Genomic DNA, 20,136 nt, shown 5'->3' with positions numbered 1-20,136 from the left:
GGACACGTCTGAAGTGACTTAGCAGCAGCAGCAGGTATACTTAATAATGAGCTGGCACAAAGTTTTGACCCTTGTCTAAAAAAGAAAAAATTGCAGTAGACTACCTCATATTATTTCTGGGTATGTACCTAGACTTGAATATCATGAAAGATGTTGACCAACATTCAAATCAACTCCAGAAGTTTGCCTGAACTATTTACCTTACTGGATTCAGTTGATGCCCTGGGACTTTGTCAATCTTTTTTTAAATCACATATTTAGAGGGGTAACCAATGATATTGAAACAAACTGATTCAATAAAATGCTGTACTCAAAAAAAGTTTTTGGGACCGGAAATGTCAAGAATTTAGATTTAATATAGAGCTTCCCAATAAGTATTTTTCAATTTTCCAGAGCATTATTTATTTACTTCTAACTTACGTAAAGCTAAAAAGCATTGAGGATTCAGCTTTCAAACTGCCATGTATGGTTTGGTCAAACTGATATCTTCTTGAACCTCAACCATAAAGAAACCTGTTGTTACTATATAAGTGAATAAAATGTATTATCAATGACATTTCAAAAATGTTCAAAAAAAAAGAATTACTTTGTTAGTCACAGTGTTGATTGCCAGAGTTGGAGAGGCACTTCCCGAAATAATACACTCCATTCCCAAAGAATCTGAATCTATGCTATATGGAGTTGAGGCCTAAAATACAAGAACAAAATAAATAATTATTAGCTCATAAAACCACCAACTTTAACACAATTTGAAGTTATTTCACAAAATTCTCCAACATCCAGTTTTGTACTTTGTTTCTGAAAATAAATTCCTTGCTGAATTATCTTCTACTATATTTTAATAGGCTACTACTAACCTGATATGGCACCCCACTCCAGTACTCTTGCCTGGAAAATCCCATGGACGGAGGAGCCTGGTGGGCTGCAGTCCATGGGGTCGCTAAGAGTCGGACACGACTGAGCGACTTCACTTTCACTTTTCACTTTGATGCGTTGGAGAAGGAAATGGCAACCCACTCCAGTGTTCTTGCCTGGAGAATCCCAGGGACGGGGAGCCTGGTGGGCTGCCGTCTATGGGGTCGCACAGATCGGACACGACTGAAGCAACTTAGCAGCAGCAGCAGCAACCGGATATGGAGAAGGAAATGGCAACCCAATCCAGTATTCTTGCCTGGAGAATCCCATGGACAGAAGAGCCTGGTGGGCTATCATTCATAGGGTTGCAAAGAGTCAGACACAAATGAAGTGACGTAGCACACACCCACTGACCTGATAATCACCATGGGCTATGGAATGAGTTTACAATGAGAGAGAAACTTCTGTAGCTGATACTGCTAATAGTCCCCTAATGCCAATCCCTCCCTCTTCTACCTTTTAGTAATGGATCTCTGTAGTCATTAATTCATCAGTGCCCAGCTAAAGACCACCTTTTCCAGCCTCATTTGCAACTACTTGCACTGATGGGACTAAGGTGTGACAAATGGGATTTGAGCAAGAGTGAAGTGTGCAACTTTTGGGTCATGTCTTTGAAAAGAATTTGCTTATCCCCCATTCTATTTCCCTCTCCCTGCAACCCTGGGACACAGATGTGGTGGTAGTGATCCTGTATAATCAGCACGCTGAAGTTAATACCCTCAAAAACAATCTCAAAAAAGACAGAATGATCTCTGTTCGTTTCTAAAGCAAAGCATTCAATATCACAGTAATACAAGTCAATGCCCCAACCACTAAGGCCCAAGAAGCTGAGTTAAATGGTTCTATGAAGACCTACAAGACCCTCTACAACTAACATCAAAAAGAGATGTCCTTTTCATCATAGGGGACTGGAATGCAAAAGTAGGAAGTCAAGAAATACCTGGAGTAACAGGCAAATTTAGCCTTGGAGTACAAACTGAAGCACAGCAAAGGCTAACAGAGTTTTGCCAAGAGAATGGACTGGTCATAGCAAACACTCTCTTTCAACAACACAAGAGAAGACGCTACACATGCATCACCAGATGGTCAATACTGAAATCAGACCGATTATACTCTTTGCAGTCAAAGATGGAAAAGGTCTATACAGTCAGCAAAAACAAGACTGGGACCTGACTGTGGCTCAGATCATGTACTCCTTATTGCCAAATTCAGACTTAAATTGAAGAAAGTAGGAAAAACCAAAAAGCATTCAGGTTATGACCTAAATCAAATCCCTTACAATTATATAGTGGAAGTGACAAACAGATTCAAGGGATTAGATCTGACAGACGAGAGTGCCTGAAGAACTATGGATGGAGGTTCATGATATTGTACAGGAGACAGGGATCAAGACCATCCCCAAGAAAAAGAAATGCAAAAAGGTAAAATGATTGTCTGAGGAGGCCTTACAAACAGCTGAGAAAAGAAAAAAAGCTAAAGGCAAAGGAGAAAAGGAAAGATATACCCATTTGAATGCAGAGTTCCAAAGAATAGAAAAGAGAGATAAGAAAGCCTTCCTCAGCGATCAATGCAAAGAAATAGAGGAAAACAATACAATGGGAAAGACTAGAGATCTCTTGAAGAAAATTAGAGATACCAAGGGAACATTTCATGCAAAGATGGGCTCAATAAAGGACAGAAACAGTATGGACCTAACAGAAGCAGAAGATATTAAGAAGAGATGGCAAGAATACACAGAAAAACAGAAAGATCTTCAGGATCCAGACAACCACAGTGGTGTGATCACTCACCTAGAGCCAGACATCCTGGAATGTGAAGTCAAGTGGGCATTAGAAAGCAAAGCTATGAACAAAGCTAACGGAGGTGACAGAATTCCAGCTGAGCTATTTCAAATCCTAAAAGATGATGCTGTGAAAGTGCTGCACTCAATATGCCAGCACATTTGGAAAACTCAGCAGTGGCCACAGGACTGGAAAAAGTCAGTTTTCATTTCAATCCCAAAGGCAATGCCAAAAAATGTTCAAACTACCAGACGATTGCACTCATCTCACACGCTAGTGAAGCAATGCTCAAAATTCTCCAGCCAGGCTTCAACGTACGTGAACCATGAACTTCCAGATGTTCCAGCTGGATTCAGAAAAGGCAGAGGAACCAGAGATCAAATTGCCAACATCGATGGAGCATCGAAAAAGTAAGAGAGTTCCAGAAAAACATCTATTTCTATGTATGCTGAAGGCTTTGACTGTGTGGATCACAACAAACTGTGAAAAATTCTGAGAGAGATGGGAATACCAGACTACCTGACCTACCTCCTATATGCAGGTCAAGAAGTAACAGAACTGTACATGGAACAGAGTGGTTCCAAATTGGGAAAGGAGTACATCAAGGCTGCATATTGTCACTCTGCTTATTCAACTTATATGCAGGGTACTGTATGAGAAATGCCAGGCTGGATGAAGAACAAGCTGGAATCAAGATTGCAGAAGAAATATCAATAACCTCAGATATGCAGATGACACCACCCTTATGACAGAAAGTCAACAGGAACTAAAAAGCCTCTTGATGAACGTGAAAGAGAAGAGTGAAAAAGCTGGCTAAAAACTCAACATTCAGAAAACTAAGATCATGGCATCTGGTCCCATCACTTTATGGGAAATAGATGGAGAAACAGTGGCAACAGTGACAGACTTTTTTTTTTTGGCTCCAAAATCACTGCAGATGGTGACTGAAGCCATGAAATTAAAAGATGCTTACTCCTTGGAAGAAAAGCTATGACCAACCTAGATAGCATATTAAAAAGTCAAGACAGTACTTTGTCAACAAAGGTCCGTCTAGTCAAAGCTATGGTTTTTCCAGTAGTCATATGTGGATGGGAGAGTTGGACTATTAAGGAAGCTGAGTGCCAAAGAACTGATCTTTTGAACTGTGGTGTTGGAGAAGACTCTTGAGAGTCCCTTGGACTGCAAGGAGGTCCAACCAGTCCATCCTAAAGGAAATCAGCTCTGAATTTTCATTGGAAGGACTGATGCTAAAGCTGAAGCTCCAATACTTTGGCCACCTGATGCGAAGAGCTGACTCATTTGAAAAGATCCTGATGCTGGGAGAGCTTGAAGGTGGAAGAAGGGGACGACAGAGAATGAGATGTTTAGATGGCATCACCGATTCGATGGACCTGAGTTTGAGTAAGCTCCAGGAATTGGTGATGGACAGGGAAGCTTGGTGTATTGCAGTCCATGGGGTCACAAAGAGTCGGACAAGACTGAGTGATTGAACTGAACTGAACTGAGAAAGAAATAAAAAAGAAGTATATGATAAAGATAAAAATAGAAATAAAAACAGAAAACCAACAGAAAAAAAAATCTTTTAAAGACAAAACCCGATTCTTAAAAGACTAACAAAATTGACAAACCTTTAGCTATACCAATGAAGAAAAAAGAGAAAACAAATAATCAATATCAAGAATGAAAAGAGTTATTACTACAGACTCTATATATATTAAAGTAAGAGAATATTATGATCCACTCTATACTAACAAATATAACCATTTAGATACAAGGGACAAAATTCCTTAAGAACATAAGTTACCAAAACTGGAATAAAAAGAGAAAATGTGACAGTCCCATAACAAAGTAACTATTAAAAGTGAAACTGAAAGGGAAATTTGCTCAGTTGTGTCCAACTCATTGCCACCCCATGGACTACAACAGTCCATGGAATTCTCCAGGCCAGAATACTGAAGTGGGTAGCCTTTCCCTTCTCCAGGATATCTTCCCAACCCAGGGACCGAACCCAGGTCTCCCGTATTGCAGGCGGATTCTTTTTTTTTTTTTTTTTTAAATTTTATTTTATTTTTAAACTTTACATAATTGTATTAGTTTTGCCAAACATCAAAGTGAATCCACCACAGGTATACATGTGTTCCCCATCCTGAACCCTCCTCCCTCCTCCCTCCCCATACCATCCCTCTGGGTCGTCCCAGTGTACCAGCCCCAAGCATCCAGTATCGTGCATCGAAGCTGGCGGATTCTTTACAAGCTGAGCCTCCACACACATAAAAAAATCTTAAGCTTCAGGTCAAGATGATTTCACTGATGAATTTTCTCAAATATTCAAGGAAGATATATCAATCTACCAGTCAATTAATTTTTCAGAAAATAGAAGGAATATACCCCTATCAGTTTTATGAGGCTAGCATAACCCTAATATCAAAATCTAGCCAATATTACTAGAGACGAAAAATGTCACCTGTCAAATCAGTAAACAGAAGATGATAAGGCCATCAAGCCATCAGCCACTGCAGCCACCGTCAACTGTGCACCCTGAGGCGATTCAGGATGGAGAAAAACAGGATACTGACCCTAGATACTAAGGTGCATAATCTATCAAAGGAATGATTTCAATGAGCCCAGACTCTTGCATCTTCCCATACATAGAAAAGTGCTAAATTCATTAACTTGAGAGGTCTAGTTTTCTTGAACATAATCTTTTAATGTTCTGACTACCTGATTTTTGTTGTATCCACATCCCTCATGAACACAGATACGAAAATCCTTCAGATATTAGCAAACGAATCCAACTATACGTTAATGGGATGATATATCATGACTCAGTAAGGGTTCATCCAAGGAATACAAGTTCAACATTTCAAATGCAATCAATGTAATTCAACACTCAAACAGAATAAAAGAAAAGTCATATAATCACTTCAAAAGAACAAAAAGAGCAGTTAAAAAAATTTACACCCATTCATGATAAAAACTCAATAAACTGGGCTTACTAGAGAACTTCCTCAATCTGATAAACAGCATCTACAAAAGCCCTACAGACTATGTCATATTTAGGGGTGAAAGACTGGATACTTTCCTCCTAAGAATGGAAATAAGGCTGGATGCCCACTTTCTCATTTCAAGTAAAGACTTGAAATGAGAGATTCTCATCACTGCAGTAAGGTTCTAGGAATAGACAGAGGAGGAGGAAGGAAAGACACAGGAAAACTATTAACATAATTATAGAAATTCCAAGGCATCTTTAAAAAATACTAGAATTAACAAGATTGCAGGATACAAGTTTAATGTACAAAAATTAATTACATTTTTATCACTAGCAGCAAAAAACTGAACTTTAAACATATAGCATCCAAATCTAAAATATTCATGATTGAACTGGAAACATCCAAATCCTCTACACTGAAAACTAAATATTCCTGAGAAAAATTAACAATGTAATGAATAGAAAGATATCACACTTTCATGGCTTGAAATAATATTGTTAAGATGTTAATTCTCCCCAGATCGGGTTGTCTGGGACAAGACTGGCGGGAAGCACAAGTTACAACAGGAAATGAGGAAACTTTGGGTGTGAAAGAAATGTTCATACCGTCAACTAGTAATAACTTCACATGACAAAAATCCTCAAACTGTAAATTTTAAACATTCAATTAGCTGTACATAAACTATCTCCAACAATACTGTTAAAAAACAAAAAAGTAAATCCTACCCATTGATCAAAATAATCCCTTATGAAACACTTTCTGGTCTACAAAAATGAGTAGCATTTCTCAAGAAATTATATTTCAATGTATCTCATGGAGGCAACATGTAGTACCTCCCACACAATGTACACTCAGTATATGTTTGTCCATTGAAATGTTTTCCAGTTCTAAGAGTTCTGAGAGTATGCAGACTGCATTCCTTCCTCTGCCCATATATACCTTTAACTAAAGCCTCCCTCATTCAGACTCAGCCTGAGAGAGAAAGGCAAGTGGTAAGAGTTCACTTCAAACAACAAAACCACTCTGTGTAACAATTCAGAATCTTAGTTTCCCAACCAGGGATCAAACCTGTGCCCCTTGAAGTGGAAGTGCAGGGTTTTAAACACTGAACCAACTAGGTTAGTCCCCAATCTTTTACTATTTTCTATGTAAAAAAGTTATACTTCTGCATCAAATTTATAAGTCTTACTCCTCTTCCTATAGGCCTTCCCACAGAAGCATTTTCTACTTTGAGTCACTTTAGTTACCACTGCTTGCTCTAACATGTTGCTTTAATTATATAGTAATTTGTTGTCATTTGTAATAGTATTTATGAGAATTATATATATGTGTGTACGCATATATAGATATAGATTAAATGTGGTGGGTTCTCTCAAAATGAAGAGATCTGGTGAACCAAAACCAAACAAAGACACTACAAAAAAAGAAAATGACAAGCCAGTATCTCTGACGAATATAGATGCAAAAATACTCAACAAAATATTGGCAAGCCAAATTCAACAACATATAAAGACACAAAAAAAGCATGTGACAAAACTAAACATTCACTTATGATACAATGATAACTCTGATCAGAGTTAGTATACAAAGAATATATCAGCATAAAGGAGGCCATGCATGACAAACTAACAGCCAATACTCAATAGTGAAAAGCTGAAAACCTTTCCTTTAAAATCAGGAATAAGCTAAGAATTCACACTTTTGCCATTTCTTATTTAACATAGTACCGGATGCCTTAACCACAGGAATCAGACAGGAAAAAATTGGAAGGTAATAAGTAAAGCTGTCACTATTTGCAGATAACATCATACTATATATAGAAACCCTAAAGTCTGTAGCCAAAAAAAAAAAAAAAAAAACCCTCTCAGAACTAGGAAATGAATTCAGTAAAGCTGTAAGATACAATATTTAGACATCTGTTGCTTTTCTAGACACCAATAATGAACTATCAGAAGGAAAAAGCAAGAAAATGCCATTTAAAATTGCATCAAAAACAGTAAAAACACCTAGGAATATACTTAAATAAGGAAATGAAATACATATACTGTGAAAATTATGAAATGCTGATGAAGGAAACGAAAGATATATACAAAGAAAGGGAAAGATATCCCATGTATATGGACTGGAAGAACTAATATTGTTAAAATAACCATACTACCCAAAAGCAATCTACAGCCCTCATGCAATTCTCATCAAAATACCCATGACATTTTTCACAGAAGTATAACTAATCCTAAAATTTATACAGAACCACAAAAGATCCTAACTTGCCGAAGCAATCTTGAGGGGGAAAAATAAAACAAAGCTGGGAAATCACACTCCCTGGCTTCAAACTATACTACAAAGCTACAGTCATGAGAATAGCATGGCACTGGCACAAAAACAGATACAAAGACCAATGGAACAGAACAGAGCCCAGAAATAAACCTATACACCTATGGCCAATTAATCTATGATAAAGGAGGCAAGGATATATTGTACAATAGAAGAGTCTCTTCAGTACATGAAAAACTGGGAAAACTGGAAAGCTACATGTAAAAAGAAATTAGAACATTTCTTACATCATTTACAAACTTAAACTCTATTACAAAATAAAACTCTAAATGGATTAAAAACTAAATGTAAGACCAAAAAACATAAATCTCCTAGAAAAGGCTATATGTAGAACATTCATTGACATAAATCATAGCATTATTATTTTGGGTCTGTTTCCTAAGGCAAAAACAAAAGCAAAAGTAAACAAACAGGACCTATCAACAAAACAAAAAGAAGACCTACTAAATATGAGAAACATCTGCAAATGATGTGACCAATAAGGAGTTAATACCCCAAATATATTAACAAGCTCAAACAACTCAACATCAAAAAAAACAAACAACCCAACTAAAAGAATGTGCAAAAGATCTGAATTGACACTTTTCCAGAAAAGATAAACAGATGAACAACAGGCACATGAAACAATACTTAACAAGTAACCAATCATCAGAGTAACACAAATCAAAATCACAATATCACTGCATACCTGTAAATATGGCTATCATCAAAAAGTCTACAAACAAATGCTGGCAAGGATGTGGAGGAAAAGGAACCCTAGTATACTGCTGGTGAGATTGTAAATTGCTGCTACTGCTGCTAAGTCACTTCAGTCGTGACTCTCTGTGACCCCATAGACAGCAGCCCACCAGGCTCCCCCGTCCCTGGGATTCTCCAGGCAAGAACACTGGAGTGGGTTGCCATTTCCTTCTCCAATGCATGAAAGTGAAAAGTGAAAGTGAAGTCGCTCAGTCGTATCTGACCCTCAGCAACCCCATGGACTGCAGCCTTCCAGGCTCCTCCATCCATGGGATTTTCCAGGCAAGAGTACTGGAGTGGGATGCCACTGCCTTCTCCGATTGTAAATTGGTACAGCACTATAGAAAATAATATGAAAGTTCCTCAAAAAATAAAAAAAGAACTACCATATGATCCAGCAATTCCACTCCCGGGTATATACCTGAAGAAAACGAAAACACTAATTTGAAAAGATACATGCACCCCAACGTTCATAGCAGCATTATTTACAAGTCAAGATATGAAAGCAATGTAAGTGTCCCTCAACAGGTGACTGGATAAAGAAATGAGATATATATATATATATAAATCTGTGTGTGTATGAAGGAATATTAGTCATAAAAAAGAATGAAATTCTGCCATTTGCAGCAATATGGATGCACTCAGAGGGTACTATGCTTAGTGAAATAAGTCAAAGACAAACATTCTATGTCATCACTTATATGCTGAATCTCAAAAACAAACAAAAATAAATTACAAAAGAGAAACAGACTCTTAGATATAGAGAACAAACTAGTGTTACCAGTGAGATGAATGAAGAAGGCAGGGGCAAGGTAAAGGGTATGGGATTAAGAGAAACTACCAAGTATAAAATAAATAAGCAACAAAGGTATATTGTATAGCACAGGGCAATATAGCCATTATTTTATAACTTTAAATGGAGTATAATCTATAAAAATATTGAATTACTATGTTATATTCCTGAAACTAATATAATGTTGTATATCAACTGACTTAAAAATACTTTTAAATAGCATTAAATAAAAAAATTAGTATTCAGATCCAAAAATAAATAAAGCCCATTATCTCATAATAAGATATGTATAGATGAAAAGAAATCTGATTGAGTGCTATGATCTTCAGCACAGCAAATACTGGAGGCAGTGTGGTGCAACTGTAAACAGCACAGACCCTTAAGGCAGACTGAGTTCGTAATTCTGGCCTTGGTACTTACTACTGTCCTTTGTACCCTTAGACAAATTAACATCTGTGTCTATCACTTTCATCATTTGGATTTGCTATAAAAATTAATAATTTAATATACATAAAATTCTTAAAAAACATCTACCACATAAACTCAATTATATTTTTATTATGCTGTTATCTTAATTCAGGTTGCTATAACAAAATACCATAAACTGGTGGCTTATCAAAACAGAAATTTATTTCTCACAGTTCTGGAGCCTGGAAGTCCAAGATCATGGTACCAGCATGCTGAGGTTCTTGTGAGAGCTCTTTTGCAGGTATCCTCATTGGTATTCTCACATGGCAGAAAAGAGCTAGCCAGCTCTCTGGCCTATTCTTATTATGACGCTGATTCCATTTATGAGGGCTTCACAGTCCTGATCCAATTACCTAGCAAAGGCCTCAACTCCAAATACCATCACACTGGGATTAGGGTTTCAACATATGAATTTAGGGGAACACATTTAGTCCATGGCAGCTGTTAAGACTTCTATCCTTTTCCTTTACAGTTGAGGATTCTGAAGCTCAAAAATTCTAACAATTTGCCAAAAGTCACAAAAGATGTAAATAGTAAGGCCAGAAGGAAAACACAGGAATCCTAGTCATGGAGCCCATTCATCTTCACCATGCTAAACTTTATTAATAATTCTTTTTAGGTATTCATGTCTACTTTATGATAAATAAAGAAAACATGGTAAGATGATGAAAGAAAACAGAAAAAGGAAAATGAAAGGCATTTATTGATACATATTCAAGGATTAAGAAAAGAAAAAAGTAATACCACAATGGACAAAAGAGAACAGAGGTTTATTCAAGTAAATGGAGGGAACAGGAAGATAGTCCAGACAATTGTGTTAAGAATACTAGGCTGGAGATAACAATCATGCTTTACTTTTCCTTTAAGACATGAAGATACTATTACGTGCATTTTTAAAAATTGCTTCTCTTACATTAAAAACTCTTCTTTCTTCAAAAATTTGTGACATACATTAATATTTCACATAGAACTGTGATGTTTACACATGGACAAAGAAATAACATTTCAGAAGTTTAATAAGCTTTCAGGGATGTCAACATATTTTACCATCTACATTTTAAAACTCTTTCAAGTTTCAACCTGTGGGTCATGTTTAGTTTTTGACAAAAAGTTCTAAATGTTTAACAATCATACTATTTGACCATCTTAGGTACTCCCTTAGATAAAACCCAGTAACTACTTTAATACAAGTACACTTAAATACAAATTGTGTCCTAATAAAAATACTACCTGCTCCCCCAAAACCCTCTAAATAAACAAGTACAGACACATCAGTTTATCAGGGCACAAAATTATGTTTTGTAAAAATATTACCTTTCAGAGTATTTGTGAGAGCTTGTACTCTGTATTAAACAACATCTGTCTCCCTGATTAGACATACTCTGCTCACAGCTGTTCTCTTTCTTTAGGCTCCTCTCCTACAGTAGCAACCAACACAAAGCTCAGGCAAAAATATACTATACTAACTGAAAGGCTCTGGTACTGGATATTTTATGGCACTATATTACAAAGGCAAATTGTTGGATCTTTTAAATGCTTTAAACTTAAAAGATAAAAATATAAACAGAAAATATAGAAAATACATGTTCAAATACACATTCAAAAACATATACTTAGTATATAAAATGTAATTCTGTAATCAGAATACTATATTTTCATAGACTTCCATTATAAAACTGACAATATGGTCTTCAGAAAAAAAAAAGAATGCTCTTAGAAATAAAGAAATATTGCTCTAAGAATTATGAAACAAGGTAACAGAATAAAAGCCAGGCTTCATATCCAAACAGAATGCCCAGTTGTCAACCCAACTACCAATTCAAATTTCCAAAAATATTCAAGTTCCAGGAAATTCAGAAGGAGAGAGCAAATGGTAGAGACCACAATTCTTCAGCCTCAAGATAAAATCATCCATGCTAACGCTCTGGGTTAAATGATGTGGACTCTTCTCCCCTTCCTTCAAATTCTGGCAGTAGCTGCTAAACACTGTGTTCTCCACATTTTCACACAATAAAAGTCCGTATTCTCTTCTAACTAAAAATAAACTTTAAAAAATAGAATATAAATTTTTAAAAAGATACCAAAAAAAAAAAAAAGTCGCATGTTTAAAAAAAAACAAAAGCTTGACAGCAATAACCAAAGGTCATTTCCTCTCAAACCATTACCTACAGAGCTCATCATCTCAGCCTTAAAACTCTATTACCATAAAACTATACCATCAATATAAGCCTTTTTAAATTCTGGTTTGTAAAAAACCAAAAAGGGTTCTGACCTGAGAGTTCACTTTTAATTTTGCAAAGTTTAGTAACTAGAGTACTTGAATTCCCTCTGCTGGCACCATAAATTTGCCTGACTAAATTCCATTGCTGCCGTACCTCATGGCTCATCCAATCCCAATTTAAGCCCAGCTTGAGGTCCTGACAGTTTTGTGCACAAAATAATTATTACATAGTTGGAATCAGGAAAAGGCATTTTGAGGATAATCAGGAAAATTCAATATAATCAGACTGATTATCTGCAGTCAAAGTGAATGGTTTTGTTACCTAAAACCAGTCCTCAATGATGCAGAGAGGGAAGAGTAGCAAATGAAGAGCCCTGGATTCAACCTTCAGTTAGATAACTGTGCCCTAATTACAAAACAAATAAACAAACAAAAACCCTTTTACCTGATTGCTAAACTGCCCACCTCACTCAAGAGCTGTCAGGATCAAATAAGTCTCAAAATGTTTTGAAAAAAAAAAACAGAAAATGTCACCCAAGTAAAATATTACCTTCATTACAGTTATACTTACTGTAATATTGGAAATTACAGCATTATACAAATATGAATTTTTGAGATCTATATTTCCAAAATAATAACCCCATCATACTAAACTAGTGATAAAGAGCTTTTTACCCGTTCTACAGATCGTGCTCTCTTCTTTGGCCGAGTAGGCAGCGCATCTTCCTTCGGATTGGTGTCTATTGCCCAATAGGACCCCTAAAGGTAAAGAAACAAATATTAACAGTATATTACAGCAATTCTGTAACATTAAACATGGACTTTCACAATCCTGTGCTTCAAAAGAAAACATTCTGCAGATACAATGGGAGAGTAGAGTGAGAGGAAACACTAATTTTCAACTGGGAAAAGTAAACATTTACATAAGAAACAAAGTCCATTTATAACTAATTATTAAAGATTAAAAAAAATCACAATCTGAAAAAGCCAAGTCCAAGAAATATGTCACAGGCAAATAAAAACAGGAAAATGACCATCCAAAGACATTTAAAATGTACATATACTAAATCTTATTTGAACATATGTGATCATTACAACAGCACATGACATTCAAGGGAAAGAGAATGTTTCTTTTAATTTTTTCCCTTAATTTTATTTTTTAATTTGCTATTTTATGGTCTTTTCCTTCCCAGCTTCCTTGCTTTTCTCTGCAGTAATAACTTGCAATGCCTACACAATGTTTTAAAATATTTATTTGGCTACGTCAGTATCTTTTCATTGCAGTGCACAAGCCCCACCGCAGCACAAGGGCTCTCCAGTTGCGGTGCACAGGCTTAGCTGCCCCATGGCATGTACGATCTTAGTTCCCGGCAAGCGATCCAACCTACGCCCCAGGCACTGGAAGGAGGATTCTCAACCACTGGACCACCAGGGAAGTTGCCAGAATCTGATGTGTAGTTTCTGCAACCTGGGACCTCACGAAAACTAAACAAGTAAGTGAAACATTTTATAAAACAACTTTCTTGATCACATTTTATACAATAAGTGCACCCTGGGAAGCAATGGTCTATAGATATATCTTTTATTGTTTATTCTAATTTTAACTATTCATTCTCCCTTATTTTTTGATACAAGTTCTCAGACCACTCTTTCAAAAATACATGTTGATGTCCTACTGTATTCCAGGCCCTCAAATTGTGACTTCCTCGAGAAGTATCTTGAAAAGCAAATATTATATAGTTTCCACATATACGAACGAGGAGATCCAAGCTCAAAAAAATAAAAGCCTGTTCAACCAAGAATTTGAGAGCCAGGACCAGAATCAAGTTTAATCTTGGCCTCTATTATTTAATTAGTCTTCCCAGGTTGCTTTTCAGGCAATGTTTGACAATGACAATGCAATGACAACATTCCAATCCCAAAGAAAGGCAATGCCAAAGAATGCTCAAACTACCCCACAACTGCACTAATCTCACACGCTAGTAAAGTAATGCTCAAAATTCTCCAAGCCAGGCTTCAGCAATACGTGAACCATGAACTTCCAGATGTTCAAGCTGGATTTAGAAAAGGCAGAGGAACCAGAGATCAAATTGCCAACATCTGCTGGATCATCAAAAAAGGAAGAGTTCCAGGAAAACATCTATTTCTGCTTTATTGACTATGCCAAAGCCTTTGACCGTGTGGATCACAACGAACTGTGGAAAATTCTGAAGAGATGGGAATACCAGACCACCTGACCTGCCTCTCGAGAAACCTGTATGCAGGTCAGGAAGCAACAGTTAGAACTAGACATGGAACAACAGACTGGTTCCAAATAGGAAAAGGAGTATGTCAAGGCTGTATATTGTCACCCTGCTTATTTAACTTATATGCAGAGTACATCATGAGAAATGCTGGGCTGGAAGAAGCATAAGCTGGAATCAAGATTGCCGGGAGAAATATCAATAACTTCAGATATGCAGATGACACCACCCTTTTATGGCAGAAAGTGAAGAAGAACTAAAGAGCCTCTTGATGAAAGTGAAAGAGGAGAGTGAAAAAGTTGGCTTAAAGCTCAACATTCAGAAAACTAAGATCATAGCATCCGGTCCCATCACTTCATGGCAAATAGATGGGGAAACAGTGGAAACAGTGGCTGACTATTTTTCTGGGCTCCAAAATCACTGCAGATGGTGATTACAGCCATGAAATGAAAAGACGCTTACTCCTTGGAAGTAAAGTTATGACCAACCTAGACAGAATATTAAAGAGCAGAGACATTACTTTGCCAACAAAAGTCCGTCTAGTCAAGGCTATGATTTTTCCAGTGGTCATGTATGGATGTGAGAGTTGGACTGTGAAGAAAGCTGAGCGCTGAAGAATTGATGCTTTTGAACTGTGGTGTTGGAGAAGACTCTTGAGAGTCCCTTGGACTGCAAGGAGATCCAACCAGTCCATCCTAAAGGAGATCGATCAGTCCTGGGTGTTCATTGGAAGGATTGATGATGAAGCTGAAACTCCAATACTTTGGCCACCTGATGCGAAGAGCTGACTCATTTAAAAAGACCCTGATGCTGGCAAAGATTGAGGGTGGGAGGAGAAGGGTACGACAGAGGATGAGATGGCTGGATGGCATCACCGACTCAATGGACATAGGTTTGGGTGGACTCCAGGATTTGGTGATGGACAGAGAGGCCCGGTGTGTTGGGGTTCATGGGGTTGCCAAGAGTCAGATACTGAGCGACTGAACTGAAACTGGAATTTGACAATGAGGGAAAGTGCAGCTTTCATCTATCAATCGTGGTACCCCGCGTGAATTATCTGAATATACCTCCTTAAATACACCATGTTCATTCATGCATCTGTGCCTGTCCTACATGCTTATCTCCTTGCCTATAACAGCTACCTTACCACTGACAAACTCATATTCCACCTCCAAATGTTAGCTCAGATGTTATCTAAAGGAATCCTTCTCTGATCCTTTTACAATACTCAAGAATTCATCTCTCTCTCTACAAGCTCTCTCTATACTATTTATGGGGCTTCCCAAGTGGCACCAGTGGTAAAGAACTACCTACCAATGCAGGAGACATAAGAGACTCAGGTTCAGTCCCTGGGTTGGGAAGATCCCCTGGAGGAGGGCATGGCAACCCACTCCAGTATTGCTGCCTGAAGAATCCCATGGACAGAGGAGCTTGGCAGGCTACAGTTCCTAGGGTCACAGAGTCATATACCACTGAAGTGACTTAGAGCACACACACACATGCACATACAGCACACCCTTTTTAGGCTACAAATTCCTTAAAGCATAGAAACTCATTTCTATATCAACAGTGCCAGGTACCACATCAGACACAGAGTAAGTACTCAATAAACATGTGTTAGAATGGGGGTAGAGGGAAGATAATGCACAAACCGTGCCAAGTACGGGGTGTAACATCAGGCTTCCCCAGGTCCTAATCTAGGCAGTGTATCTCACTTCACACACAGCCATACTGGGGCATTCTTCCACGTTATCTTTTCTAAGTGGTCACTGCATTTCAGCTAATAAGCCTACCAGACCTGACGTAAACTTGCCAAGAATCATGTAAAATGTAAATGCTACAGAAATTAAGCACTAACAATTAAAACAACAATTTCATAACTATGGTTCAGGCTAGCAGGTCTCAAAATAAGCAAAGCAAGAAAAAGTTCTACACCCAGCTGTTACTAAAGTTGAAAGTGAAGCAGGAAGAAAAATACTCAAATTCAATGGACAACAGTTTAAATCACTGTTCATGGAAATGATGAATTTCAGTATTTAGTTTGTTTTGCATGAGTGTGTATATTTGTATTAATCTGAGAAACCACTTACTGTCCAAACATTACAGTGATTTGTTATTAAACATTTTAATAAAACTACAAAAACTAATATGTACCTGTCCTTCCACACAAAATATGACTGGCTGTAATTTATCACAAATAGATCAACAAAAGAGAAAACAACTGTTCATAAGCCTAACCCTATCCACTACGTGTTTATTAGGTTGGTGCAAACATAATGGTGGTTTTGCACTGATGAACTTTGCCATTTGATATTGGAATACATTCTTAAACAAATGTGGTTATGTTATACATCATTTTAATGTGCATTTTTCTATTTTTTTAACCAATGATTTATTACTTGCTGTTTATTTTACATTTATTTTAGACTACAGAAATGATGCTAGACAAAAAGCAAATTCAAGTGATTTTATTCAAGTTCAAAATGGGTCATAAAGCAGCAGAGACAACTCGCAACATCAACAATGCAATCGGCCCAGGAATTGCTAACATATAGTGCAGTGGTGGTTCAAGAAGCCTTGCAAAGGAGACAAGAGCCTTGAGATGAGCAGCACAGTGGCTGGCCATTGGAGATGACAACGACTAACTGCAAGCCTAGACAGCATATTAAAAAGCAGAGACATTACTTTGCCAACAAAGGCTGTCTAGTTAAGGCTATGGATTTTCCAGTAGTCATGTATGGATGTGAGTAGATTTTCCAGTAGTCATGTATCGATGTGAGAGTTGGACTGTGAAGAAGGCTGAGCACCCAAGAATTGATGCTTTTGAACTGTGGTGTTGGAGAAGACTCTTGAGAGTCCCTTGGACTGCAAGGAGATCCAACCAGTCCATTCTGAAGGAGATCAGCTCTGGGATTTCTTTGGAAGGAATGATGCTAAAGCTGAAACTCCAGTACTTTGGCCACCTCATGCGAAGAGTTGACTCACTGGAAAAGACTCTGATGCTGGGAGGGATTGGGGGCAGGAGGAGAAGGGGACGACAGAGGATGAGATGGCTGGATGGCATCACTGACTCGATGGACGTGAGTCTGAGTGAACTCCGTGAGTTGTGGTGGACAGGGAGGCCTGGCGTGCTGCAATTCATGGAGTAGCAAAGAGTCGGACACGACTGAGCGACTGAACTGATTAGCAATATATGAGTTGAACTGCTCCATGTCTTTGACAACACTTGGTATTTAAGTCTTACCAATTACAACCATCTAGGGGTCGCACAGAGTCGGACAGGACTGAAGCGACTTAGCAGCAGCAGCAGCAGGGGATGTGCAGTTGTACCTTAGTGATTTTTACGTGCATTTCCATCATGAATAATGTTGACAGGCATCTCTGCATGTGCTTACTGGCATCCAGGTATCATCCTTTGCAAAGCAGTCATTCATAAATTTGACCATATGGTTTATTGAGGTTATATAAGACTTTTGATTATTTTTAAGAATTGTTTATACTTTTTAAATAACAAGTCTTTTGTCTGAGGTAGATATACAGTTAACTTTCTGTGTAAGTGTGAGGTTAAGGATCAATATAAATTTTTCTTCCACCAAGACATAAACAGTTCTTGAAAAAGACTATGTCCTTTCCCCAGTGAATTACACTGGCATCTCTACCAAAATCAACTGGATATATATGTAAGTCCACCTCTGAACTCTATTCTGTTCCACTGACCTACACATCTACCCCTGTGCTAATACCCTTTTGTCTTGATTACTATAGCTATATAGAAAGTCTTGAAATCAAGCACTATAGTCCTACAATCTTTTTTCCCCCCCAAAAAATTGTTTTGCCAATTCTAGGTCTTTTGTATTTCCATACGACCAAGAGAATCAGTCTGTCAATTTCTTAAAAAGCAGCCTGCTAGGATTTTTATTGGGGTTGCATTAACTCTATAAACCAATTTGGGGAAGACGGACATCTACGACTCCTCTATTCCACAAACATGCTATATCTTTCCATTTACTTTGGTCTTGCTTTACTTCTCTCGGCAGTGTTTTACAATTTTCAATAAATAGGCTGCATATATTTTGTTAAAATGTATCCCTAAAGTATTTCACTATTTTGGATGCTATTGTAAATGGAACTGCTTTTCTTTTAAACTTCATTTTCCAACCATTAATTGATAGCATTAAAAAATTAAAACTAAAAAAAACTGTACTGACTTGTATCTTATGACTTGCGAAACTCACTTATTAGTTCTACCAGCTATTCCACAGACTCTTTAGGATTTTCTACATATGCAATAAAGTCACTTGCAAACATAAGAAATATTCTTTTTCAACCTGGATGTCTTTTTTTTCTTTGCCTTCATTGGCTTGAACCTTTAACAGAACAATGGTAACAGTGAATATAAGCATTTTTGTTTATTTCTCAATCTCAGAGCAAAAGCATTCAGTGTCTCACTATGAAATATGATATAAAATGTAGGTTTTTTTATAGATGTCTTTAAATAAAGGAAATTCCTTTATATACCTAGCTTGCTGAATAAGTATCAAATTTTGTAAAAATTTTCTACACTTGAGATATTATTTTTTTCAGTTTTCTTCTACTCACACGGTGAGTTAAATCAATTGGTTTTTTAATTTCAACCTGCAATGCATTCTTGGGACAAATCCTTCCTGCTCATGATCTATTTTCCCTTTTATATATCAATGAATTTAATTTGCTAATATTGTGTTAAAGATTACTGGGTCTAAGTTCACAAAGATACTGGTCTATAGATCTGTTACTTCTTTGCCATCATGGTGATGCTGACGAAATGAACTGTTTCTTCATTCATGTTTTTTTTGGTAAGAATTTGTGTAAGACTGGCATTGTTGCTTCTTGTTTCATTGCTTTTTGTTTATTTTCTATTTTATTTATTTACCTTTATTATTTCCTTCCTTCTACTTACTTTGGATTCAACTTGTTCTTATTTGTTAACTTAAGAAAGATGCTTAAAGTAATGGATTTTGGACCCTTCTGATTTTTCAAATAAAAGTATTTAAATTTTTATATTTTCTGCTCTCATCACTCAGTTCAAATATTTTCTAATATTTTTATGATGTCTTTGACCCAGAGATATGTTAGAACTACATTAATTTCTAAATGTTTGGAATTTCCTAAGTATCTTTTTGTTTTTTCTTCCTAATCTAATTCCTCTAGTCAAAAAATATACATCTCAAAGACTTCATCATTTAGAAGGGATTAATGTCAATTTAACAGTTCACACAACATCGCTAATCATCAGGGAAATGCTGATGGGATACCACCTCATACCCAGAATGGCTATCATCAGAAAGACCACAGATAACAAATGTTGAAAGAATGTGAAAAAAAAGAGGACTCCTGTACACTGCTGGTGGGACTGTAAATTGGTGGAGTCACTGTGGAAAACAGTATGGAGGTTCCCCCCAAAAAACTAAAAATAGAACTACCATGTAATCCAGCAATTCCACTCCTGGGTATATGTGTAAAATAAATAAGCTACAAGGATATATTGTACAGCACAGGGAATATAGTCAATATTTTATAATAACTATAAATATGACTAAAAATTGTGAATCACTATTATTTATGTGATACACTTGAAACTTCCATAATACACTACATCAACTACACCATAATT

The 20,136-nt window shown here is 36.9% G+C and overlaps 1 protein-coding gene across 5 annotated transcripts in view; it reads right to left on the bottom strand.

Moving 5' to 3' along the window:
• FOXJ3 (forkhead box J3) overlaps positions 1 to 20,136 on the bottom strand; it is a 126,044-nt gene that overhangs the window by 36,557 nt on the left and 69,351 nt on the right. For 4 of the 5 annotated variants that reach the window (XM_027537622.1, XM_027537624.1, XM_027537625.1 and 1 more), the window contains 2 exons: positions 12,916 to 12,999; positions 587 to 688 (listed from right to left, as the gene is read on the bottom strand). In XM_027537622.1, the coding sequence (XP_027393423.1) occupies positions 587 to 688; positions 12,916 to 12,999 (186 nt within the window). The remainder of the gene's footprint in view (positions 1 to 586; positions 689 to 12,915; positions 13,000 to 20,136) is intronic. The other variant, XM_027537626.1, reaches the window with a different exon arrangement.

This window comes from Bos indicus x Bos taurus, chromosome 3 (assembly GCF_003369695.1).
Source record: "Bos indicus x Bos taurus breed Angus x Brahman F1 hybrid chromosome 3, Bos_hybrid_MaternalHap_v2.0, whole genome shotgun sequence".
Lineage (NCBI taxonomy): Eukaryota > Metazoa > Chordata > Mammalia > Artiodactyla > Bovidae > Bos > Bos indicus x Bos taurus.
The sequence above is the reverse complement of the archived record's forward strand: the minus strand, read 5'-3'. Positions and strand labels throughout refer to the sequence as shown.